At 37.0% G+C, this 26,609-nt stretch overlaps 1 protein-coding gene across 6 annotated transcripts in view; it reads left to right on the forward strand.

Moving 5' to 3' along the window:
• Positions 1 to 449: 449 nt before the first annotated feature.
• RBBP6 (RB binding protein 6, ubiquitin ligase) overlaps positions 450 to 26,609 on the forward strand; it is a 36,038-nt gene continuing 9,878 nt past the window's right edge. For 3 of the 6 annotated variants that reach the window (XM_012780160.3, XM_012780162.3, XM_075995184.1), the window contains exons 1-12: positions 450 to 2,311; positions 7,043 to 7,142; positions 12,285 to 12,321; positions 16,647 to 16,691; positions 18,769 to 18,857; positions 18,974 to 19,070; positions 19,476 to 19,615; positions 21,311 to 21,424; positions 22,365 to 22,537; positions 23,700 to 23,803; positions 23,920 to 24,257; positions 26,494 to 26,590. In XM_012780160.3, coding sequence (XP_012635614.1) covers positions 2,146 to 2,311; positions 7,043 to 7,142; positions 12,285 to 12,321; positions 16,647 to 16,691; positions 18,769 to 18,857; positions 18,974 to 19,070; positions 19,476 to 19,615; positions 21,311 to 21,424; positions 22,365 to 22,537; positions 23,700 to 23,803; positions 23,920 to 24,257; positions 26,494 to 26,590 — 1,500 coding nt within the window. In that variant the 5' untranslated portion in view covers positions 450 to 2,145. The remainder of the gene's footprint in view (positions 2,312 to 7,042; positions 7,143 to 12,284; positions 12,322 to 16,646; positions 16,692 to 18,768; positions 18,858 to 18,973; positions 19,071 to 19,475; positions 19,616 to 21,310; positions 21,425 to 22,364; positions 22,538 to 23,699; positions 23,804 to 23,919; positions 24,258 to 26,493; positions 26,591 to 26,609) is intronic. The other 3 variants (XM_012780163.3, XM_012780164.3, XM_012780161.3) reach the window with 2 other exon arrangements.

Below are 26,609 nucleotides of genomic sequence, written 5' to 3' on the forward strand. Positions count from 1 at the left end.
TGCATTGTAAATGATAGCGTTTATTACAATTTACTAATGTAATTTAATATTAATTTTATGGATGTAATAATTTTCCCATACCCCCGCCCAAAATATTCCAGCACACCGCTGAGGGGGGGGGGATTGGCACAGTTCCTGACACTTGTAATCAGGAATGGGACTGGGATCCCGCCACGGAGCAGGCATTCTTTTTTGCAGATCCAGAAAGCACATGATTGCTAGCTTCAGTTCCCTGTCTATAAATTGGAGCTAATGGTAATGTTGACCCCCTTAGGGTTTCTGTTGTTAAATTGACTTTTATTGGGCCACATTTATTTCGGTGCATTGAACCTAGTGCCAGGCACGGTCTAAACTCGGGAATTGTATTCATTCATTTAATCCATAACAACCCACTAAACCAAGTACTATTTTTAACGACATCTTACAGCTAAGGAAACACAAGCACAGAGGAATTAATCTAGAGCCCCAGAGCTAGGGATCCAACCCAAACAACTTGGCTGCAGAGCCTGGCAAAGTTATTAGGCGGTCAGCCCTGTGCCGAGCACACAGTAGCAGCTCAATAAATCTGTATGGTGGTGGCTGTTATCCGTTCTACGCAGCGGCTGCTCCAGAACTGCCACTTACGAGGAGTTTAAGGCAGCCAGTTTGTTGGAAGAGGAAGCTAGGGAGCGCTTGCATAGCAACCATAGTTTATTGCATAGTAACCATAGTGTTTACTTAAATTGGGGGGCTGGGGGGAGCTGACAGGGGAGAAGGAGTTTGCCGGCCACCCCTTGGGATCCCTCTTTGCACGCGAAACCAGCATGGCAACCCCTGCCCGTGAGCGCTCCTTCCGGAACCGTCGGGTGAGCCAGTCCTCTGCGCGCTACCACCTCCCCCTCCGTTTTGAGGCAGATGGTTTCTTCCGTTGTCCAGGCTAGTTCGGGTTCCGAGCTCGGGAGTCACAAAGCACAGGGTCACGTGGGCGGGCCGGTGCGCTTTGTGACGCAAGAGGCTCCGCCCCCTGGCCCGCCTATCCGCGCACGCCAGCTCCGCCCCGCGCGCGCCGCCCGTGCAATCCCTGCTTAAGAGACCCCGGAGTGGGGCGCTCGCCCGAAGCCAGGCCGCGTCCGCCATAGTGCCTGGCCTGGAGGTGTCGCCGACGCCTGGTGAGGGCCCCAGAGCGGCAGGGGGGCAAAACAAAAAGGGAGCCATCGAAGCCCTCGCCGCTGCCCGGCGGTTTCCGGGCGTATTCTCGCGGTTCTGGGCCTAAAGCCGACGGGAACGAAAGGCGAGAGAAGCGCGGAGATCCGGCGAGAGGAAGCGTCAGGGATCCTCGGCGGTGTCCCCGGGGTCCGCCGAAGCCACCGGGCCGCTGGCTGGGGCCCGGGGTGGTGAGGAAGTGCTTCGAGGCCTAGTGAGGCCTAGTACCGGCTTTGTGTCTGAGGCGGCGGCGGCGGCGGCGGCGGCGGGGGGGAGGCGGAGCCGGAGCCGAGGGCGGCCTGCGGGAAGGCCTCTCCTCCGCCGACCGCGCGTTTTCGGCCTAGGCCGCGGGGTCGCTCGTGGCCTCCGGGGAGCAGGCGAAAGGGGTTTGTGTGTGGTGGGGGCCTGGGCCTGGGGAAGCTGACGCCGGTCGTCCGGAAGCCAGGAGGAGGCGAGAGGCCGCTCGTGGACTCCGGGCCTAGGCCCTCTCCCCTCAACCTTCTCCCGGGGCCTGGGTCACCCCAATCCACGGAGAGAGAGACCAGCCGGGAGGTGCGGCCGCGCTATGGACCCCTGACCCCGTGGGGTCATTCGGACTCTAACGTGTGGACTGACCGCTATTGACTGCACCGCCTGTCCCCCGTCTCCTGCCGGCCCTTAGCATGAGCGAGGGGGACCCAGCCGGGTGACATTGTGCCCGTTGGCGGATTCTCCATTTCCCCTCTTCCCCATCCTCGTCCTCTTAACTCCCACATGAAGTGATTCTGAGTATCGGGGGGGTTCTGGATTATTGTTCTTACGAACCCCTGCTTGTGGTTGGGGGGTATTTAATCTGAGGCCTTAGGGTCCTTCGGTGTCTTTGAGTGTTTTATGTGTGTACATATTTTGCTCGTAAGTTTATAAATATACATATATTGAGAGTGTCCACGTCTCCTCGCTGAACCTTAGGAATCCTTTGGCACCATGTCCTGTGTGCATTATAAATTTTCCTCTAAACTCAACTATGATACCGTCACTTTTGATGGGCTCCACATCTCCCTCTGCGACTTAAAGAAGCAGATTATGGGGAGAGAGAAGCTGAAAGCTGCCGACTGCGACCTGCAGATAACCAACGCGCAGACGAAAGAAGGTAAGAGCCACATGGGCTCCAGATATTTGCTGATGGAGGATAGATACTAGTTGTAAGGTGCCTGGCAGAAGACTAACCGCCATTATGTCTCTTGTGGGACTGTTCGTTCTAATACTTTTGATACAACTTTCATTGATAGCTAGGGGTTGCAGCAGCCGGTTTTGGAGTTTAACTGTCTTACTTGGTTTCGGTATATTTGAGTCATGTGTAACAGGCTAATCCAAAAGCGTGGAAGTCTGATTATTCTTCTCAATGTTTTTAAAAATGAGAGGGGATGAAGGGAGTTGCCTTACGGCTTTTCTAACTTGTTTTTCATCAGAAGGCGGGGAGGAGAGCATGCACAAGGATTTTATGTTAAAGCAGCAAAAGAGATACTTCTCTAATTTTCTAACCTAACAACGTTTTGGAGTTCAATGGCAAATTTTATGTCCTCCCTTTCTGCCTCCCCCCATTTATTTGGAGTTGCCTGTGTTGTGGAGAAGGGATCCTTACTTTAATATTTTTGACATTTAATTAGTGTTGGAATTGTTTTTGGCACATAAAATGTTCTGATGTGACCACGCTTGTGTAAATTCCAGAATTAGCAATATAATAATTAAGTAGTTGAACTTAGTTCATGACATTACTCTTAAAATTTAGCAATTTGGTAAAGATCAAAAGTACTGATGTTTGTTTTTTAAAGTAGTAATTGTTAAACTTTACATGACCCCACTGATACTAGGATACTGAAAAATAGGCTACTACCATAGAGTACAAATAAGCCATTTAATGGTGGGGACCTGCTGAATCTTTAGGGTTTTTTCTTCTTTTTAAAAGTGTTTTATAATATTGGGAATTTAACAGTAGAGAAATGTGACAAGCAGTCTTTTCTGACTGTGAACTTGTTTTGGTTTCTTTTTCTCAGAACTGTAATGCTGATGTGTAGTTTTCAGTAGATCGGTCTTCTGAGAGTTATTGATGGGAGGAGAAGAAATAAAGTTCTAGCTAAGCTAGGATATTTTTTGATCACTAAATTTGGCTAAAGGTGTGACATGGATTCTTTTAATTGAAATGAGAAGTCCCCCACCTGTCACCTGTAGTTTGTTAGGTAGAGTAAATCTTGTCATGTAGAAGACCAATTTTCCATTTACAATGTAGACATAAGTAAAATTGTATTAGGTTAAGGAATGGCAGTGCTGGCATATCTTGACTCAAAAATACTCATAAAGGAAGAACTTTGCTCGTGTGTTAGTATATGAAAATATTGTCTTCTTCCCTTCCTTTTTAAAAACAAGTGCCATACCCTTTGATAATCATAGTCATGTGTAATACTCCTCTGCTTAAGGAGAGGAAAAATTATTGGTGATCATGAACAATTGAGAAATGGCTTTTTTAAGTTCACTAAAAGCATTCCTTAAGTATAATAGTCACATTTCACAGAACAGATGGATTTATAAGAATTTTAGGGCTGGGCTAGGTTGCTCACGCCTGTAATCCTAGCACTCTGGGAGGCTGAGGTGGGAGGATCACTCAAGGTCAGGGGTTGGAAACCAGCCTGAGCAAGAGCAAGACCCTGTCTCTACTAAAAATAGAAAGAAATTAATTGGACAAATAAAAATATATAGAAAAAATTAGCCGGGCATGGTGACACATCCCTGTAATCCCAGCTACTTGGGAGGCTGAGGCAGGAGCATCACCTGAGCTCAGGAGTTTGACATTACTGTGAGCTAAGCTGACACCACGGCACTGTAGCCGGGGCAACAGAGTGAAACTCTGTCTCAAAAAAAAAATAAAAATAAAAAAAATAAAGAATTTTAGGCCATCTTGATATATTAATGAGTATTTATGAATGAAAGATGATATAAATGAAATTAAAGGATATCGGGGCAATTTGAGTCATCATATACTTGCAGGTTTCATATTTTACCTGGCGTATTATGCAGTTTAATCATTTGAGGCTAGGCTTTATCCATCCTTTCCACCCAACAATTGAATGCAGTTTGTTAGAATGGAGTATGTTATGGTTGAAGAAATCTTGTCCACAAATTTAAGAGTTTTGTGACTCTGTGTTTTATTTTTGTAGTCCAGGAAATATGTGATATATAATCCAAGCCTTGAAAGAGAAGTGCTTTGCCCAGCAGATTTTCTTTTATTTATTTATGTGAACTGCCTTTGACTGGAGAAAGCTTTGATGTTAGTTTGGTTAAGAAAAGGGGTGGGAGGGTGTATATTTTACTTAATCTTAAATTAGGGGAGAAAAGGATATCATTGGTGGTAGTGTGGAGGTAGCTACTCAAAGTAGTTTTGTGGGAGATAGTATCCACTGTCACAACGCAGTTGAGTAAGAATGCCACTTTATTTGTGGCATACAAATATAGCTTTGTAGGAGATTGCCTATGGGAATGCAGAGCATTAGTTTGTTTTTGAATGAATATTTAAATTACCTAATCTACCATGTTTCTATAAAACACTTTCTTACAGTTTTAGAAGTCAGTCCGTATTTAGGATCCTTAAATCTTGATAAGACTAAAGTGCTTGGATCAAAATTCTATGTACTTGAGAATTCTACTTACTTATTTCTGGACTATATTTCAAATGAATCCCAAATGATCTTTGTTATATGTGAAACACTTTACTGCACACTGATCCCTGAAAAACAACCTTTATTTGAACTTGGTGTGAAAGATTTGGAAGCTGAGTATGAAATATTTTTTAAAGAACCCTTATTATATTTCTGACTTTTTCCATTTTTTAATTTTTTTTTTTTTAATTTCATCTATGCCTTTCATGTTTGGGGTCAAAAATTACACTGGTGAGGAGAAAGGGTCTTTTGAAGGCAGCAGACTACTTGTTAAGGAGGTATTTTAAGTGTGAAAATACTTTTAGGCAATTGTTGTAATTCAGATATCTAAAGAGAACATCTGTTTGAGGAACATGGGGCACCTGACTTTCAGTTTGACAAAATTAATAAGCTGTCTTCAAAACGCTATTGTAAGTGCATTTGAGAGATGTTAGAGATTCAGAAACTTCCTTGCAGGTATTTGACACTAAGTCTTGTTTCTAGAATTAACTTTTTAAAAATCCGCCATCTCTCCTTTTCCCGAGTTTTCTGACTCAGAGCTTGCTTAGAATTTGGGACTATCGTGAACTATCCAACATAATGATTATAGTCTTATATTGGCATGCCTAAATCTAGGAAATTGCATCACTCTAACTCTAATTGAATACCTATGAAATATAGCTTCCTACTTAAATATACTGGAAAGACTCTTGCCAGAACAATTAATTTAAAACAGGGAATATTAATAGTATTTTGACTAAATATAATAAAGCTGATACATATTAAAACCCTAAAATGCCTAAGTATATGATAAGCTCCAAATAATTGAAGGAACAGAAGTAGTCAGCCACTCTGGTAACTTAGGTGAAGCAAGTAAACTTAATGTTAACAGTGAACCCTAATGTCTGGTTGTCTGATTAAGGGAGATGGATATATTTTTGCATCTTGTAGTGAGTTATTTTTCTTTTTGTTACTTTTCCAAATTCTTTTCTTAGCTAGCAATTCTTTTTACCATAGTTTAGGTCTAGTTTCTTAATTTCATTCTTACAGATATATTGTAAATAATAGTCTAAGGAGTAGAAAAATAGAGTCCATTCATCTTCCTTGTTGGTCTTCTCAGAAAGTTGACATCATTGTTTATCCAGTGGCTACAGACAGGAATCCAGGAATTCCTCTGGCCTGCTTCCTCTTTCTGCTTCATCTTCCCAGTATTCAGTCCGCCAGCAAGCCTTGTCGATTCTGCCTCAAAACATTTTGTCTCCATTTCTCTCTGACGCATCCCAACACAATCTGTCATTATCTCCACCTGGATTATTTAGCAGCTTCCTTATTAGTCACCCTTTTTCTTCTCTTTTTCTCCTACAGTTCATTCTCCCTGTAGATGCCAGAGTAATTTTTTTTTCTTTAATATAAATCAGTCATCATCACTTTATTTAAAATCCTTCAAAGACTTCCTGTTGTACTTAGAAACAAAATATAAACAAGTGTATGATCTGTACCTTTCTAACTATGTTTCATGTCATTCTTCATTCTCTTTAGCTCATCAGCCCTTTTTGTGTAATTTCTTCACATGCTTTTCCGTCTGCCTGAAATACTCCTTTTTCATTTATTTTTTCTGGGCTGACTTCTCAGTCTTTTAAGTATGTAGTGTAAATTCCTCACAGGGACTTTCTTTGAATCAACATTATATCCAAAGATGCATTCCATGATCATTCTTTGTTAGAAAACCTTTTCTTATTTATAACATGTCATAATTTAAAAATTTCTAGTCTATTTTCCCTGATAATAAGCTTCATAAGAGCAGAGATTATAATTCTCAACTCATGTTTAGAGGCTAGGAGAAATAGAATATCTCCATTCAAAATAACAACTTTTTTCTCATAGTTAACATGTTCAGTGTTACTGGCTAAATAGGCTAGAGAAAGACTTAGTCTTACTGAGATTTTAGAGTTCCACAGAAGTAGAGATGCTAGAGCTAAGAACCTGTTCACACTATTTATTGTCTCTTGAAGAGAAGCCCCCTTGTGGCTTTGGATATTCTGACAGTATGTAGATGCAAGGAACATGTAGTTATTAATGCTCTTTTATATTAAGTTTGTTTCCCATAAAATTTATATTTGGTTGAAGTTTTCTCATTCTTGGATGCTTACCCAAATCCCCCAATAGAAATTCGACTATCTTTTTATTTACAGAATATACTGATGATAATGCTCTAATTCCTAAGAATTCATCTGTAATTGTTAGAAGAATTCCCATTGGAGGTGTTAAATCTACAAGCAAGACATATGTTATGTAAGTATTTATCAAATCTCATGTACTTGGCAACATAGACTTTTTAAAAAAGTTTATTAATTTTGTGAGAAAGAACAAGTGTATTTTAGAACTGAACTCATTACTTTAACCTTCGTATATCTTCTCAGTCCTCAAAACTGTGAGGATAGGGTTTTTTGGTTGTTGTTTTTTTTTTTTTATTTGTTTTTTTCTGCTTTCTTCCCCCAGTTAAATTGACTCAACTGTGATTAAAAGTAAGAGCTCTTCTTAGGAAAAGTTTTTGTTCCGTATGGGCAGTATTTAGAAAGATAAAAGAGAATAAATATTTCTGTACCCTTCTTTGGGTTTGATTTGCCTACTTTTTTTGTTCTATTTACCACAAAAATTTAAGCATCAGAGAGATTTGTCCTAAATATTTTGATAGCATCAAGAGTATTCAGTTAGGCCAATATTTGCTACTTATAATAAGGGGCTTTGGTTGTGAGGCTGTAGAGTATATAGGATTTATAAGCATGGACCAGGGGTGGGGATTCTTTTCATATTGGAAGGCCGCATTAATTTAGCTATAATCAATTAAGGCTGCATTCAAGAAACTTAGATATACTTTAAAATGTAAATTATTTGGTAAAAAGTCTAACTACTGTGTACTTAATAATTTCAAAAATGAAAACTGTTAATTTTAAGGTTAACTTACTAATGATGTTGTTGTATCTGCTTTTTGTTGGAAAGCATTTGAATATTTGGTTGCAGCATGGAGATCCACAATTTCAGTTGATCTTCTAGATGGGTATCAATCATTTGTGACCTTAAGGGCGTCTTGATTTGGGTTAGGAAGGAGAATGTAGATTTGCAGCAATAAGTAGTTGAAAAGCAAGAAAGCATTTTGGGGCATGTCGCTAAAGGTTTCTACTGCATTTTTCCATATTTCAGTTGGATCTTTCTTAGCATCAAACAATGACTTTAAAAATGTCATCCCCCGAGAGCTCAATCAGTTCCATCTGTAGTTCTCTAGGTGCCTTGATGATACCAACTAGGTGATGCTGAAATACTAATTTGAGTGTGATGTCATGATTCTTAAAGTCAGTGGACCTTTCACTATATTCTCCAATTAATTGGTCTATAACAGCTGCATATTCTTCAAATGATTCACATATATCATCCTGCTCATCAGTGACCTTTGCTAACTGGGGAAAATGCTCATACAAAATTTCCTTCTGAAGAACTGGTGTTTCAGGTTTTTTGTTGTTTTGGTTTTTTGCTTTTGGGACAAAAGCTCAGTTGTCCCAAATAGAGTGCATGGCGGCATCATAGCTCACTGCAACTCAAACTCCTGGGCTCAGGTGATCCTCCTGCCTCAGCCTCCCAAGTTGCTGGGACCACAGGGTACACCACAATGCCCAGCTAATTTTTCTATTTTTAGTAGAGATGGGGTTTTGCTCTTAGGCTGATCTTGAACTCCCGAACTCAAGTAGTCCTCCCACCTCAGCCTCCCAGAATACTAGGATTATAGGCATTAGCCACCCCCGGCCTGACGAAGTGTTTGGAGAAAAGATAAATTTTCTGTTTGAAATACTTGGGGTTTTTTGCCACATATCTTTCATATATTTAGTTTTACCTTGCAAAGAAATATTCAGGTTGTTTTGACGTGATAACACAGAAACACTACACTCCTATAGAAATCTTTCAGTAATTCACATTGCTGATCCTGTTCTTCATAAAATTTAATTATCTTTCTCACAGAGATAAAATTTTGGCTAACACCTATCCTTGTGATAGCCAACTCACTTTAGAATGATGTGGCAAATCCATACTGAATACCTCATGGTTCAACTTTAGCATGTTATGAACCTGACCATGCCATGTTGCATTTGCACCAATACAGTTAACAATACTTATAACTTGTTGCAGAGTGTCACTTAAAATAATAGCTTTAGGATAGAGATTTTGCTGATACAAGATACAATGAAGAGAAAGGAGAACATCTGGATCTGTTAATACTTTTTTTATCTGTGCAATAAACCTTTCATGTTTTCCTGTCGTAGAAGGTACACCATCTGTACATACACTTACTGCATTTACCAAATTCAGTCAAACTTCATCACATTTATCTTGGGAGTCGTTAAAGATATCTATTCCCTGTGTTCAGTTCACAAGAGTGGCCAAAGCAAATATCTCTTCATAGCAAAGAAAATCTTCTATCATGAAGTATATAATGTCTGTGCCGAGTCAGTAGTATAAGTTGATTCATCCAAAGTGATTGAATGATGTATATTTTCCTTTTGAAGTATTACATGAAGTTGTTCTGTTAAGTTGAAGGCTAACTCATGCTGCTAATCAGTTATGGTTCTCCTTGAAAAAGAGGCAGTTGTTTGTACTTTGAAATGTTATCGGAGTCTAAGCATCCTACAACTTCGACAATGCATTCTTTCACAATTTCTACATCACTGAATGACTTCCTTTTTCCCCCACCCAAGTATATAAGCTACTTTATAAGTTGCTTCAGTAGCATTATTTCCAGGTCTTATTGATGCTTGAAAAAATTGTCTTTCCTTTTGCTTTTCATCTTTTAATTTCTGCCATAAACTCTCACCAACCATTGTCATGTGGTAGTGGCACCAGTCAGGCGGGGGAAGTTAGAACTAAATCATGAGCGTAGCATCCATCAGTTTAGCCCTGTGGCTTACCAATGTTCTAATTGTGCCAGTCAGTCTGGGAGGAATATTAAATTGAAGCTTATTCTTTGGTGTTTTACTTATGTTCATTTTAAAAGTAAAAATATAAAATAGAAACAAAAATGTATTAATGAAAATAAAAGGATTTGTTCTGTAAAATTTGGATTGTCAGAAGGCCACACTTGAGGACCTAGGAGGCTGCATGTGGCCTTAAGGCCACAGGTTCTCCACCCTCGGCATAGACACTGGAATCAGGCTTAGGTTTCACTCTACTTACTGCTTTATGTCCATTGTGTGACTTCAGGCAAGTTACCTAAAGTCTTTGTGCCTCAGAATCCTCAAAAGTAAAATAAGGTTGTGTGGGTACTTAACTCACAGAGGGTTTTAAGAATTAAATAGTGCCTGGCACATGGTAAATACCCTTTATTGGGGTAAGAATATAGCAGTCTCTCAGGACTAGTCTAGAGCTTATATTCACTAAAGGGCAAGATTAAAACTTTATGTCCTTAACTTTCTCTATTTTCTTGCAATTTTTATTAGTGGTAACTCTAATGTGTGGAAAGGGCAGCAGCTTAGGCCATTTAAAGGGTAGTGATTTCCATTTAGATACTAGGTAGCTTTGGCTAGGTACAGTGGCTCACACCTGTAATCTTAGCATTTTGGGAGGCCAAGGCAGGGAGGATAGCTTGAGTCAGGAGTTCAAGACCAATCTGGGCAACATAGACCCAGTCTCTAAAAAAATAAAAATAAAAATTAGCTGTATGGTGGCCGGAGCTCATAGTCCTAGCTATTCAGAACGCTGGAGTGAGAGGATTGCTTGAGCCCAGGAGTTTGAGGTTATAGTGAACTGTGATTGCACCACTGCACTCCAGCCTGGGCGACAGAATGAGACCCTGTGTTTTAAAAGAAGGAAAGAAATTTGGTAGCTTTGAAATTTTGGCAAATTCTGCTTTGGATCAATAAAAAATTCTGGAATTTGCCAGTCCTGTGAAATGGAATGTGTTCTTGGAATTGAGTTAAAATAGAGCAATTTCTTGGAGCTTTATACTCATGTGGGCAAGAATTCATTCTAAAAAAATTTCTCATTAGTTGTTTCTATATCTTAACATTTGACAGTCCTTTTGTGTAATATCTTCTGTATAGTAACAACATTAAAAAGCTGAATATTTCTTTCATTGTTGTAATTTCCAAGTGAACTTAGTGGTATGTGCTTTTACCTTTAAATGATTCTAAGAATTATAAATTATAAGAGGAGAATTAATTCCTACACTCCAGTGTGACATTGCACTTTAATTTATCAAGTGCCCTGCAAATTGACTAAGGGGTTGGAAAAAAAGTTTGTTTTTTTGTTTTGTTTTGAGACAGGGTCTTGCTTTGTTGCCCAGGCTAGAGTGAGTGCCGTGGCATCAACCTAGCTCACGGCAACCTCAAACTCCTGAGCACAAGCAATCTTCCTGCCTCAGCCTCCCAAGTGGCTGGGACTGCAGGCATGCGCCACCATGCCCGGCTAATTTTTTCTATATATATTAGTTGGCCAATTATTTCTTTCTATTTATAGTAGAAATAGGGTCTCACTCTTGCTCAGGCTGGTTTCGAACTCCTGACCTCGAGCAATCCGCCTGCCTCGGCCTCCCATAGTGCTAGGATTACGGGCATGAGCCACCGTGCCTGGCCAGAAACTCCTTTTAGATGTTATCTAACATTTCTCTGTAATCAAGATATGAATAACTTAAAACTAAGTATTTAAGGGCTGTATTTAACAACTCAATCCCTGTCCCCTTTCCTGTGTAGACTTAAAAGAATTTTTTTGAATTTAATTTGTATGTTCTTTTAAATATCAAATTGTCCAATTCATTCTGTGCATCTATTCAGTGGGGGTAAGGGAGAACTGTCCAATTCAAAATACTCTATATTGTATTTTCCAGGGAGTTAGAATTCTTGTTCAATTCTTGGTCATTGTTTTGAGACGTTTTAAAAATGAAAATAGCTATCAACCTGTCTTTCCAGATTTGAAACTCAGTTTTCAGAGCACAGCAGTTTCTCAGGGGTCCAAATTATAAATGTTGACAGCAGTGCTCTTTAAGAAAATCTGTTGGGCGAAAATTTACATCTGGACCTATTCAGAAACTGGGGAATAATATAGTTTAGTTTTTCAGTCTCTTAAGAATAAACCACAAAGTTTCTAAACAGAACAAAATCCCCACGCTACTTTTTAGAAAACATTTATTGTAAGTGGCAAGGTATACTTATTTTTAGAATTCCCTAGTGTGGAATTTTTTTTGAAACCACAAATGTGTCTTAAACTGTTTCAAAGGTGGTAAAGATGAATCATAGTACTTTATTCGTTCAGAAATTGGCTGTTTTAAAATCTTGGTACCAAAGGAAAATTGTGTTTCTAAAAATGTGTGATTGAAAATGTGTTAAGATTTATTAGCACAAAAATTCATAAATAGCTAATGTTAGTTTTTGTTGTTTTTGTTTTGTTTTTTAGAAGTCGAACAGAACCAGTGATGGCAACTACAAAAGCAGTATGTAAAAACACAATCTCACACTTTTTCTACACATTGCTTTTACCTTTATAATGTAGCAGTGAAGTAAATCATTTTAGAACTTAATATCCAACTGATCATAGTACATATTGTAAATAAAATGTATTTTGATGACAGCTCAGTTGAATATTGGTATATGTGGCATAATTTGCACATTTATTTTGTAGAGTGGGTAATTTGTGCCCATAACATTGTTTCATATTAAATATGATAGCATTCTCCCTGTATGACACTGTGTTGTACAGTTAATGTATGATCCTTTTTAGATGGTTTAGGTTTTACACTAAAGAACATGATGACATGTTCTACATCTGTCTGTCTATAGTTAGTATTTTGTATGTATGTACAGGCTGTTGTGTGCTTTTTGTTTCTTGCAATAAAAAAATGTTTGGAGTGTATATTTTGCCATTTTCACGTTGTATCACTTAGTTTTTGTTAGTTTTTTTTTTTTCTGCCTGATTGATGGCTTTCAAAAATGCATTAGCAACATGCAAAGCTTAAAGTTTGATGTTTTCTCCAATTTCAAACACATCATAGAAAAGAGCTTTCCAGGGACCATTGATGCAGCCTTATTTTAGTCTCACTTTATTTGGCAATTTTGAGCTCCTGTTCTTTGTTTACAACTGTACTATAAAATGAAACCCAAAGTTGGGACCCCCTATGAATATATAAATGTCTCGATGATTTTGATGATTTTATATAATTGGGTACATTGTTTTCAGAGTTTAATATGAATAAGATCTTCCACTTCTATCTAGTCAGCTTAAATGTCCAAATTGAAATATTTCCCTCTTTCTCAGAAGATACTAAAATGCTGCATTAATTAATTGTAGACTGTTAAAAGCTGTAGCTTATCAAAGGTAACTTCCCTTAACCAGGGTAACATCTTAATTTTTGTAATCACAGATTAACCTTAAGTGTGACACCATTTTGACTTTCAAGCTCTAAAGGAAAAGGTAGCATTTCTAAGTTAAGGAATGAAACATCTGTTTCAGAACACAGGTCTATCATAACGGGGTTCTGTAAACTTGATGGTTCTCTAAACATTTTACTGCTCAGGCTTGATGTTGTACACAATGCAAGATGTCTGAAATCTTCTTTTAGAAATTAAGGGTATTGCTTGCTATTGCACTTTATACTTTTTAAATACTACTGATCTTTGTGTATGAGGCATTTCACTAACCTTGGATCATTGAATCTTAAACATAACATAGATTATCTGAACTTTGGACTTGTTCTCTAGAGTATATGGCCTTTAGTTCTCATGGAACTAAATATAGTAATTCAAAGATCAAAAGTCTTAGTGTTTTGGGTTTTTTTCCCCCTCTTTTTGGATATATGGGGTTTTTTTTTTAAGCATAATACTGTAAAAACTGTCCAAGTTTCTGTTTTGCTGGTGATTGGTTTAAAACTGATTTTTATGTATCCAAATGCTAGCACAAATTAGATCGACTATCCTGGTTACTGTAGTAGTTAATGTAACACATTTTGTATAAAGTACATTTTATATAGAATTTAAACTAATTCAGATGAAGTTTTATTTCTTGAAAACAATTATTTCTTTTTTGTTTATTAGCATGTGTATAAACACAAATCACATGTTCATAAATAAAGTTAAAATTCTTTTAGCCTTGTGTGTTCCCTGGCATGTCTGTATTACATTTATAAGAAGCAGCTTATTTTAAGCTTATTTAGGTTTCTCTTTTCTGTTTGTTTTTTTTTAATACTTTAAAAGTGGCTTTAATTTTTAGGTAGAATTATCTGAAATGGAGACATCAGATACTTTGTTATCCCCATTATTTATTTGCTTGGGGTACATTTGCTGACATTTAGGATGAGAGAATATACTCATCAAGCATAATTAGTGTCCATCTAAGGAGGCTTAAGAGTCATGTGGATTGTACACATTCACAAAAGCAAAGTAAATAGAGGCGCATAGCCAATTTTTAAAATTCTAATTAGAAGTGTGATAAATGCATACTTTTCTGGTAATTTAAGCCAACTCTAATCAAGGGTGGCTGCTTCCATATTCCCCAGCCTTGTTTTATTTAGTCATCCTTCCATGTTGATACGCCATAGACGGATGTTCTTCTCCTAACTAAACATCAGAATTAGATTTTGTAGGATCCTTTAAATTTAAGCAAGTATAATTGGTACAAAAGATTACGAATCTTTGCTCCCAGAAACAAGACACCAAATTAGATGCAGGGAGGTGGGTTAATTTTAATGTCCACAGTATGAATTGATCAATTCGTGAAGACTCTTTTTTTAACGTGACAGACTTATTTTTTTACCATTAGTATCTTACTAAGAGTCACTATATTTATTGATGTTTAGTACATATAAATTCCTAATCATTTTAAACCATTCTTTGTCAACATTTTCATTCATTTCTTAACACCTTGCTATATGTAGGAAACAAAATTAGATGCTTTTCTAAATTTGTGATCAAATTGACTTCTTTGTGGATTATAAGATATTTAGGGGCAGTAGTGATTATTTGGTGGGGAAAAATGATTTAGGTGCAATTGCACATTTAAAACCACTTTCAGGTCAATAATACATGGTACAATAATAATTCAGTGAAAGGCTAAAAGGAAAGGATGAAGAAGGCCCAAAGACTTTTTAAAAATGTTTTTCAGTTCCATTGGTAAGAAAGTTAATATATTGGTTACTTTCTTTCTAAGGAAATCATCAGTAGTTGTATTCCAGATAGTAATGGGCTATTTTTAAAGGCTAGTAATTTGTTTCATTGGTTAGAAACATATAGATGATGGTTGACAGTAATTTGTTCAGTCCTTGTAACTTCCTGGTTAGTGTAAAATGTAACCCTCTTTAAAACAGATTGAGTAGGTCAGAATTTATTCTGCATAAAGATAGAATATGTATGCTTTTGGTTTTTTCCTACTTAGCCTTTGAGATGAGTTGTTAATGGAAAAAATACTTCAAAGCTAGGCAAGAATGAGAACCCACTGACAAATTATGTGGTTATTCAGTTATGTGTCAGGAATGTGGGATTAGTGCATTGTAAACTCTTCATAGTCCCTCAACGTGGAGCAGAGAACCTTTTATCTGAATAAACATCCAGTGATGTCCATCAAACTAACTTTTAAAATCCTAAGATATTTGTGAGATACATCTTAGAGTTAGTCAACATTGTTTTTATTTACATTTATTGATTCCCTAATATGGTGGGCAAGGCTAAGAACTTCATACTGAGACTGGTTACATTTCTATTCCAGGCTTATAAATCATGCTGCTTTTATTTTAATACTCTTGGTTCTCTGGAATACTTGAATACAATGAAGACTTTTTTCTTTGATCCAGACATCTTGTTACATTCCCTCCATTTTAAATAGGAGTTCTGACCAATGCATGAGAAACTTATAACATGTTGAGTAAGGAACCTACTTACTACATAGGAAGCTGTAGGGAAATCATATCTTCAGGATCACTTGCTAAAAGATATCTGTGTGAGTGTGTGTTCACACAGACATATACACTTTTTAAAAGCTGATGTTAAAATCATTTTAGGGGATCAAATAATTTAAAATTTTTTTAAGTAATTTTTAAAGCTCCCTTTATATCTTATATATATATTTGTTCTGTTTGATTAAATTGTTTCTTTTTTCCAAATACTAGAACCCATCATCATATGTGACAGCTGTTTTCCCTTTCCCCAGGCTGCCGCTGTTTTCCCCTTTTTTTGGCTTAACATCTTTGCCCTGATAAAGCTGTGGTTTCTTTGTTACTTTTTGTATTAGAGAATAAACAAACTTATTCAGGCTAAGCAGTACATGCTCAAAAAAAGAAAAAACATAGCAATTATATCAGAGCTGTTATTTATTAAAGCAATTATCTGAGCCATTAAAGAGCTGCTTGTTTTTACAATGTTGTATAAAGGCATTCTGGGAAAATGAGAAGGATTTCTTTTTTTCTCTTCTAGTGTACATTGTCTTGAGCATTATCAAATTTAGAGACCATTGAGAGACATGGGACTCTTAGTATTTAGTCACCACTCTAAACAGATTTTCTATGTAATAGAATTTTCTTTACCCCATTTTTTTCATTGTGATTGAGTTCCCCACCCACACAACTGATAGCCCTTTATAACTATGTGTGAAATATGTAGAGAAGGATTAAGTTGGTTGAGTTACACTTTCAGGCTTAAAACAAAGTAACAGTCTGTAGAAAACTAAGAAAATGCCCAATATTTGAACATTAAGTATCATTAGGGGCTAAATGATCACTTTAAGATGTTTTCAGTTTGGAACTTGAATGTGTGTTTAATTTTTTGTGAACAGATTGATGACCCTTCCGCGTCTATTTCTCTGGCCCAGCTTACAAAGGTATATATATATATTCTTGAAAATATAAGTCTTTTTCTAATATTGTATTTTTTTTTAATGTGGAACAGTTTTTTAAGAGGGGTTGGGGGAGGATGTATTTTGCAAAAGCATTGTACATATTTTTACTATCCTGTAAAGAGTAGTTGCTGTTTTGAGAAGATAGGGGAGTACTTTGTCAGCCTCAGCGTAATGTTGGAGTATTGTTCATCTTCAAGACTTCAAGACACGAAGCTACACTTAATCATTTTTTTCTCTCATACATTTTTTAAAATTATACATTGGAAACTAACAAGGTTCTGGAGGAATTTCCTGGTTTTGGCTGTAAATTATGTGGACTTTTCTAAAGCAGCCAAAACAGAAGATTTCCTTTACACGGACGATTGCATGGTTATTTCTTGAATATTTTAATTGATCCCATGAAGGTCAATATTTTAAATGTGATACAGTTGTTTCTTTATGCTATAGACTTGTAGTCTGTCTACATTAGAAAAAGTTTTAAACAACCTAATTTGTTTGAACACAGACTACTTGAATTGTGTAAGTGTATAAAGTTGTTTACAGGAATATACCAATGTGTATGTTTAGCAGAGGGGCAAATTGTTACCTCCTGAAATCATTGTATATGCCATGTTTTGCGATTAAGATTGCTTGCATTTTCTGCTCAAGAATGTGTATCTTTTGTTTGGGAAAGCACTAGTGATGGATCACTTTTTAAAACAATATATTTAGCTTACAAATTGTGCCTTTAAAAAAAAGAATAGGCAGACTTTGAGGGCCAAGAAGGAAGTTGTCTAATTTTCCAAAAATCCTTTTTTCCCTGCATCAGAACTATGAAACCAAATTTAGCAACCAAGATTAATGAAAAAATGGGTTTTCCATTAGTGCTGTCCCTATCTTGTCCTTGGCTTTGTTATAGGTTGTGTCCTTATCCCCTAGAATGTATCCCAAAAAATGTCCTAGTAACAAATTGCTTTTTAAGCTCCTGTTCTGGGAAAACTACACATTAAAATTGATTCTAAAACATAAAATGGACTAAGACCATCCTATTTTATAATTCTCTAATGCAAAGTGGTTTAGCATAGAGTTAACATCTTTAGTAGTTTATAGTTTGTTTTTATTCTTATGTACTGTAAGGACCATATTTGAGTTTTGGTCTATTCCTACCATTGTTTCTTTGCGGGGAGAAGTTGGGGAGGTTTGGGGATTGGTTTTTTGGGGGAGGGTTTTTTTTGTTTTTTTTTTTACCACAGGTATTTGTAAAATAATGTTTGGGTTCAAACAAATTAGTTGTTAAACATCTGTAATCCAGTTTTCTGTAAATGTTGCTGTTGTTCTCAGCTCTGTTAATGTTAAGCATTCTTTGTATATAAATTTACAATAAAATGTTAAAACTGGTTGCTTGTTTTGTGGATGAATGTAAAGACAAACCCAATGAATGGCTGATATGACTGCTAGGTGCTTGAAGATTCAAGTTATTAGAAATCACTCCCTTAGACCCTGCTTATATCTATTTTATCTAATACCTTAAAGGTGAAGCTATGAAACTCTTAAAATTTATCTGGAGAGTTGAATTTAAAATTATGAATGCTCAATGCACATCTTTTATACTTAATTTGAAACTGACACCACTACCTAAAAAGCCTTCTGACTTCTAATACCTGCTACATAATGAGTTTGGTCATTCTACCCCAACCCCTACCTCCAAGTTATAAGTTATAATCTCATTGCTCTGACACTTGAATTATTTTCATGATTTTAAAAACATCAAGTGTTTTTCTTCTAACTTAATCTCAGTCTTTAACTCTTAGAGGAGTAGTATGTAAATCTTAACATAAGGTACAAACAGGGTCTAAGGTTTGAGTGCCCCCAGAAAGATTTTCTTCAGCCTCACAGACACCCAAACATCATGTAATGACCTAAGGAATTTTCAGTGCCTCTTCCAGGTTATACATGTAAATAGCTGTATTTAATGCAAGGTTAGTTAGGTACTGCTCTTTACAGGATGAGTGGTGTTGTCTTTGGCTGTGTGGTCTTAACTGTTTCTAATGTGTGTGTCAAATAATTACCTATTAAACAGACTGCCAATCTGGCTGAAGCCAATGCTTCTGAAGAAGATAAAATTAAAGCAATGATGTCGCAATCTGGCCATGAATACGACCCAATCAAGTAAGTTTATAAATATTTTATACTAATAGGAACTTTTGGGGTGGGTTCTCCCCCCCAATCAAAAACTTTACTTTTGTAAAGTCCTTATATACATGTAATTTTTTTTCCCCTTTTAGTTACATGAAGAAACCTCTAGGTCCACCACCTCCATCTTATACTTGTTTCCGTTGTGGTAAACCTGGCCATTATATTAAGAATTGCCCAACAAATGGGGTAAGTTCAAAGTAGAAACTACAGTATGCCTTTTGAGTTTTTTAGAATTATTTCTTAACCATCTTATTTTTCTTGGTAAATAATTGCCTTCTCTATTACAATAGCTAATGAACATGGCCTGTGGAGTCAAATTTGCCAGGCTTCACATCTTGGTTCTGTCACTTAATAGCTGAGTGAGCTCGAGCAAGTTACTTGATCTCTCCAAGCCTGGTTTTTCTTCTCTGACATGGAAATAATAATAGTACTAACCTCACATGGCAGTTGTGAGGATTAGATGAGATCATATATGTAAACCACTACAAATAATATAAGTAGTAAGCTCTGTGCCATGTTAAGCTAATTTATTAAATAAAGATAACTGCTTTTTCCCTTCCTCCTCTCCTCTTCCTTTTCCCCCCCAAATAGGATAAAAACTTTGAATCTGGTCCTAGGATTAAAAAGAGCACTGGAATTCCCAGAAGTTTCATGATGGAAGTGAAAGATCCTAATATGAAAGGTGCAATGCTTACCAACACTGGAAAATATGCAATACCAACTATAGATGCGTAAGTATGCGAATTAGGTATAACCTACGGGGGCTACAGTCAGTCCCAGGGTGTAGTGTTTTAATCTTGGGCTTGTAACTTGACTACTTGGATTCCTTGAGGACTTTGTATACCAAGATCATTAGTCTCCACTTGTTACACATCTGTAAGGCTGCAGTCTGCTCCATTTAAAGCAAATTTAAAATGGATTTGGGGATTTTTGTTATCACTGAGTGCCACTTCCCTTGTAGTCTCTAATTTTTTCTTTTTCTGTCATTCCCTGCTTTCTTCCTCATTCACATACATACTCCCACATAATTTTATTATATATGCTGCTTGCATTTTTTAAGTGAACAAAACAGATTGTAATCATTTTCAGAAACGAGGCTTAAGAATAAAAGTTCTGCAAGAAGTCAAGGCAAATTTAGGTGCCAAGCATAAATGAAATACTAAGGTATCTTGAGTAAGTTTGGATACAGCATGTGAGTAGGGTTTATTTTATAAACTATTAGTTCAGATGAGCTATTGCTCTATAACATACCTAATGCTTATTTTTAATCTGTATTCAGATTTTATTTTATGAACCAGTTTTTAATAAACTGGACAGACATGAAAATCTAGTGAAATGGTTCAACTAGATAACTTCCTATTTTACCTGCTTTTATTACTGTTTACCTTTTTTATTATTTTCAGTTGTGAATTCATGATACACAACACAATATTAAATGTTCCTTTGGATTGTGGTTGTCTAACTATTGTGCATAAGAATCTTCTACAAAAATGTGTTAAAAGATTCTGGTCAAGTAGAGTGACCTTGGGCAAAAAAGAGAAAGATTCTGGATGATTGCCCTCCCCCTCAGTTTTTGATTTAGAAGTTAATGTGAAAAGACCCTAATTCTGCATTTTTAGCAGGTCTTCCAGGAAGATTATGAAGGTAGGGGATCCTCAGAACATACTTGGAGAAACATCAGTTTAGAGAATAGTTGTTTATGTTCTCGGTGACCAGAAAAAAATATATATATAACTGTATATAGAAACACAGATTTCCTTAGCTTCAAGCTATAAATATTGTTGAAGTGTAGTTTAGTGAGCAGGTGGGAATAATAAAAATGGCTATGCTATGGAATGATATTGAAAAAATTAAATGCTTTGAATATGTACTTTTTAGTAAAGGCAATGTTTTAGTTCATAGTTAAGAATTAGTTTTCCTAAATACCTAGCCCTGCTTACTTCCTCAACTTCACCCCCATCTATTTTTTTTTTTTTTTTACCAGTCACCATCCTGTGTTTTTGTGGTTCATCTTAGAATAGTCTGTTGTTATGCTTTTTCTAATTCAGAGACATTTCATAGATGCCACCAAACAACTTCAGGTTGAAATTGGTGATTTTTACAGACACAATTTAAGAGCAGACCGCTTCATCTATATTATGTAAAAGTTTTTAAAGAATAGAAATTTGTGTTGGAAAATTAATATTGCTGTAAACCCTAACTAATAACTAACTTCATTGCTTTTGAATGCTGAAATACAAAAGCCCATTTGTGCCAAACACACAGCAAATATTGGGGAAAGATGGGAGCCCACCTATTTTAAGTGAAACTTTCACCCTCTCCACTAACACCACTGATAAGCAACTCAGACTCTTCTTCTGTTTCTTTTTCTATCCTCTGTTCTCCTCTTTTTTTTTCCCCCCTTTTCTTTTCTCTCTTTTGGGCAGTGGGAGACTCCTCTTTCACAAATTGGGAACAATGGGGCATAAGCAAATTGATACTTATTTCTGGAATCGTGGTGATGTCTATGGAGCAACTGCAACACAAATAACACACCTAAGGTACCCTACTCCGTACAGCTGAGATTCTTTCATTTGCAGCATTGAGATAAACACACTCTGTTCCTAAATGATGTAGAAAGGATTTTTCTAGGAATTCCTATGTTTTACAAATGTGCCTGATTTCAGAGAAGATGGGGGTGTGGAAGCAGAGATGAGAAGTCTGAGAAGAACTTTTTTTGTTTTTTAATACTATATTTAATACCAACATTTCTGCAAAATGCATTTCTATAAAAAACTGGATCTGGAATGTCTAATGAGGTGTTACTTCACATTTTTGTAACACATATTTTGATCATTTAAGTCATTAATATTTCTTAATTGAGTAAATAAATCTCTTAAAATGCTAATTATAAGTAGGTCATTGGTTTTGAAGTCTCATTCTTTAATTATTTGTGTGATGATGACATAATAATTTCCCTTGAACTATCTTCTCTTAATTATATAATGTCAATACTAATTTTAGTTTCTCATCTTGTGGCATTCCCTTCAATACCTTCACAGGTTTGGGGTACTGTTAGAATATGGAGAGGGAAGTTTTGGTTTGGTTTCATTTTTTTTTTCCCCCCCAAGAAATATGGATTGGAAAGAATGTGATTAGAATGTTATCTAAGTTCAGATCCTGGCTCTGCCACATAAGTAGAGACTAAATGTGTTTCTTTATCTCTGTGGCCCTCAGTTTAAGAGTTAGGGATTCTAAGATCTTTTTAGCTATTTTTATGGCATTTGTTTGTTTCTTTTTGTTATATTTGTTTAGGGCTTTGTTTTGTATCTTTTTGTTGTTAGGGGGAGGATATGTAAAACTGCTGCCTTATTTTGGAAGATATTATGCTTGTCTAAACTAATTTGGCATTGTACTGAATTATAATTTCCCATGTAGAAAATGTAGCATGAATACTCTGCCTTCTTAACAATGTTAAAACATGAAAATCTTCTTTTACAGAGAAGCATATGCAATTGGGAAGAAAGAGAAACCACCCTTCCTACCAGAGGAACCATCTTCTTCATCAGAAGAAGATGATCCTATCCCAGATGAATTGTTGTGTCTCATCTGCAAAGATATTATGACGGATGCCGTTGTCATTCCCTGCTGTGGAAACAGTTATTGTGATGAATGTAAGAAATGCTGAACCTTTGCAGATATGTAGTTTAGAACATTTGTGTTTACTTGGAAAAGCTCTTGATTAAAATATGCAAAGTTGATAATAAGTGCTGAGCATGAGCATTTAGTTAGTGAAAACTGTTCTTGTTGCTACATTTTTTTTTTTTTAATTTATTTTTGCACCAGAGTCTTGCCTTGTCACCCTGGGTAGAGTACAGTGGCATCGTCTTAGCTCTGTGCAACCCTCCTGCCTCAGCCTCCCAAGTAGCTGGGACTACAGGCATGTGCCACTTTACTCAGCTAATTTTTCTATTTTTAGTAGAAATGGGGGTGTCTCACTCTTGCTTGGGCTGGTCTCAAACTCCTACGCTTAAGCAGTCCTCCTGCCTCCGCCTCCCAGAATGGTAGGATTATAGGCATGAGCCCCCGCACCCAGCTTGTTGCTACATTTTTTAATCAATAGCTTCTTTGTCCGTTATATATTAGAATTGACAACCTCCCTTACCTTCATCAGGGCAACTATATTGAGGTTTTTTAAAATACAGAATTTTTAAAATCTTTTGGGCCTTAGATAATTCTGGAAATATTTCTTAAATGGTACGTAAATCCCCTTTCCTGGATTGTAAATAATAGCTTATCTTAAAATTTCTAGGTATAATTAAACCAGCTTCACATAAACATATTACCCAGCATTTGCCATGTGGTTGTGACTTTTTTTTTATCACTTATATTAGCACTTAGTTTTTTTTCTGCCACTTTTCCTAAGTTTGTCCCTTCTTACCTGGAAGAAAATGGTGCTATCTGAAAATTTCACTATTCAATCTTGCTCATCTTTTTAACTTCTTTTCCTTTTTTTTTTTTTTTTTTTTTTTAAACTCCTGGGCTCAAGCAGTCCTCCTGCCTCAGCCTGCTGAGTAGCTGGGACTACAGATATGCACCACCATGCCCATTTATCACTTCTCTTTTTAATGTAGCATAGGTCATAAGAAAAGTTAGAGCAGAGGAGTGCTTTAAGACAAGAGATTTTACTTAAGTGCCTTAACCTAGGAAATGATTGGTGCTATGTGCTTAGAAAACAGTAATGTAACTGAACAGATGTGGGCTGTCTTTTTAGTTCTTTCTATAAATGCTGAGTTTCTAGTATGCTTTTATTAATATTTAAAATCTTATAATTAGGTATAAGAACAGCACTCCTGGAATCAGATGAACATACGTGTCCAACATGTCATCAGAATGATGTCTCTCCTGATGCTTTAATTGCCAATAAATTTTTACGACAGGTAGCTATCTTTATGTCCCTTTTATGAAAAAAAAATGTTTAATCTTTTAACTCATTTATATACTTGGGTGAATATTACATTACTTTTTTTCACATTATCATGTTTGTCATCTGTAGGCTGTTAATAACTTCAAAAATGAAACTGGTTATACAAAAAGACTACGAAAACAGTTACCTCCACCCCCACCCCCTATACCACCTCCGAGACCACTCATTCAAAGGAATCTACAACCTCTGATGAGATCTCCAATATCAAGACAACAGGATCCTCTGATGATTCCAGTGACATCTTCGTCAACTCACCCGACTCCTTCTATATCTTCATTAACTTCTAATCAGTCGTCTTTGGCCCCTCCTGTACCTGGAAATCCATCTTCTACTCCAGCGCCTGTACCTGATATAACAGCAACAGTATCCATATCCGTCCATTCAGAAAAATCAGACGGACCTTTTCGGTAAGTCTGAATTTTTCAGTGTTAGAAAACAAACGAGGTCAGTGATGTAGTTAGGGGGTCTCTTGGACACTGCTGAGATACTGGATGTAGTTTTTTATTGTTGTATAATATTGCTGTAATAGTTTTCTTAGTGGACCACTGTGCTCAGTAGGGTAGGATGACTTGTAAGAAATGACTTAATACAAACGTTAAGGTTACGTAAAAAAAAAAAAAAAAAAAGAAATGACTTAGTCTTATTAAGGGAAGAGGCAAATGAAGGTAATTTATATGCCAAATGATTAAACATCCCAAGGTCAACTAGAGGTTGCCCCTGTTAAATGTTGAATCATATACCAATAACAGCTCTGCAGTTCAGGGATGGGAGAATTTACTTATGGTTATAATGATACTAGAAAAGAGTAGATTTAGGCAGAACTAAGAACAGTTTGGATATGTAGAGAAGAGGGATAAAAACACTGGGAGAGATAAGAGAGGTCAGGAATAATTGTTTTAGAGCATAATTATGTAGGAGAATAGTGAAAACTCACATAAATCCTACCACTTCAGAAATGAAAGGGCTCTTTCTGTTACCATGTAGTCTACTGGCTCATAAATTATTTTTAAAAAATCATCCAGCTTCTAGAAAACAGATGTCAGAGGACTATTTCAGATATACTAAAGCAAAATCTTTAGGGCGAGACCTTTACATGTGTGTAAGAAATCCACTGATCTGGTATAGCATTTTATTTGGTTCACAGTGGGAATAGGCCCAGAGTGTTCTAAGGCTTACCGAAGACTACCCCTTCATTTTAGTAGTAGAGATAGAACCCAAATTTATTCCTAATCCTGTGTTCTTTTTGTCCTCATATATAATCCACACGTTGATTTCTTTTTTTTTTTTTTTGAGACAGAGTCTCACTTTGTTGCCCAGGCTAGAGTGAGTGCCCTGGTATCAGCCTATCTTACAGCAACCTCAAACTCCTGGGCTCAAGTGATCCTACTGCCTCAGCCTCCCGAGTAGCTAGGACTACAGCCATGCGCCACCATGCCCGGCTAATTTTTTCTATATATATTAGTTGGCCAATTAATTTCTTTCTATTTATAGTAGAGACGGGAACTCGCCCTTGTTCAGGCTGGTTTTGAACTCCTGACCTTGAGCAATCTGCCAGCCTCAGCCTCCCAGAGTGCTAGGATTACAGGCGTGAGCCACCGCGCCCAGCCTGATTTCTTTTTTTAAGTTTTCCATTCTTGTAACCAGTTTCATATCTATCATATGTAGTACTTCTTAAAGGAGGTTCCTTCCTTTTGCTTTTCCACTGTATAAAGAACTCTCCAAAGGTCCAGTCCTCTCTCTCACTTTCCTCAAAAGTTTTATCATCTTTGATTCAACTCATCCTAATGCCAGCTGATGGATAAACTGAGTTATCAACAAGCTGATTTTTACTTTTTTTTTTAAGAGACAGTCTCCATTTTTTTTGTTTGTTTGCTTGCTTTTTCCTGCATGATTTTTGTTTTCTTTTTTGTTACCAGTCACCAGCAGTAGGAAGAGACAGTCTCGATGTCTCACAGACTGGTGTGCAGTGACATGATCATAGCTGACTACAGCCTCAAAATCCTGGCCTCAAGCAATCTTCCTGCCTCAGCCTCTCAAGTAACTGGAACTACAGGCACACACCACATGCCTGGCTAAATTTTTTAAATTTTTTCTAATTTTTCATTTATCAAAATTTTTTTTTTATTTTTGTAGAGTCAAGGTCTTGAACTCCTGGATTCAAGCAACCCGCTTGCCTCAGCCTCCCAGAGTGCTGGGATTACAGGCATAAACCACTGTGCCCAGCCATACTTGTGCTATTAATTCTCCATTTCCAATGACTTTTTTTTTTTTTTTTTTTTTTGAGACAGTCTCGCTTTGTTGCCCAGGCTAGAGTGAGTACCATGGCATCAACCTAGCTCACAGCAACCTCAAACTCCTAGGCTCATGCAATCCTTCTGCCTCAGCCTCCTGAGTAGCTGGGAATACAGGCATGCACCACCATGCCCGGCTAATTTTTTCTATATATATTAGTCAGCCAGTTAATTTCTTTCTATTTATAGTAGAGACAGGGTCTCGCTGTTGCTCAGGCTGGTTTCAAACTCCTGACCTTGAGCAATCCACCTGCCTTGGCCTCCCAGAGTGCTAGGATTACAGGCGTCATGAACCACCACGCCCGGCCTCCAATGACTTTTTAATGCATTGTAAATTATATTTGTTTTCTAGAGATTCTGATAATAAAATATTGCCAGCTGCAGCTCTTGCATCAGAACACTCGAAGGGAACTTCCTCACTTGCAATTACTGCTCTTATGGAAGAGAAGGTAAATTTCATTGGCTCTT

This window comes from Microcebus murinus, chromosome 19 (genome assembly GCF_040939455.1).
Source record: "Microcebus murinus isolate Inina chromosome 19, M.murinus_Inina_mat1.0, whole genome shotgun sequence".
NCBI classification, from domain to species: domain Eukaryota; kingdom Metazoa; phylum Chordata; class Mammalia; order Primates; family Cheirogaleidae; genus Microcebus; species Microcebus murinus.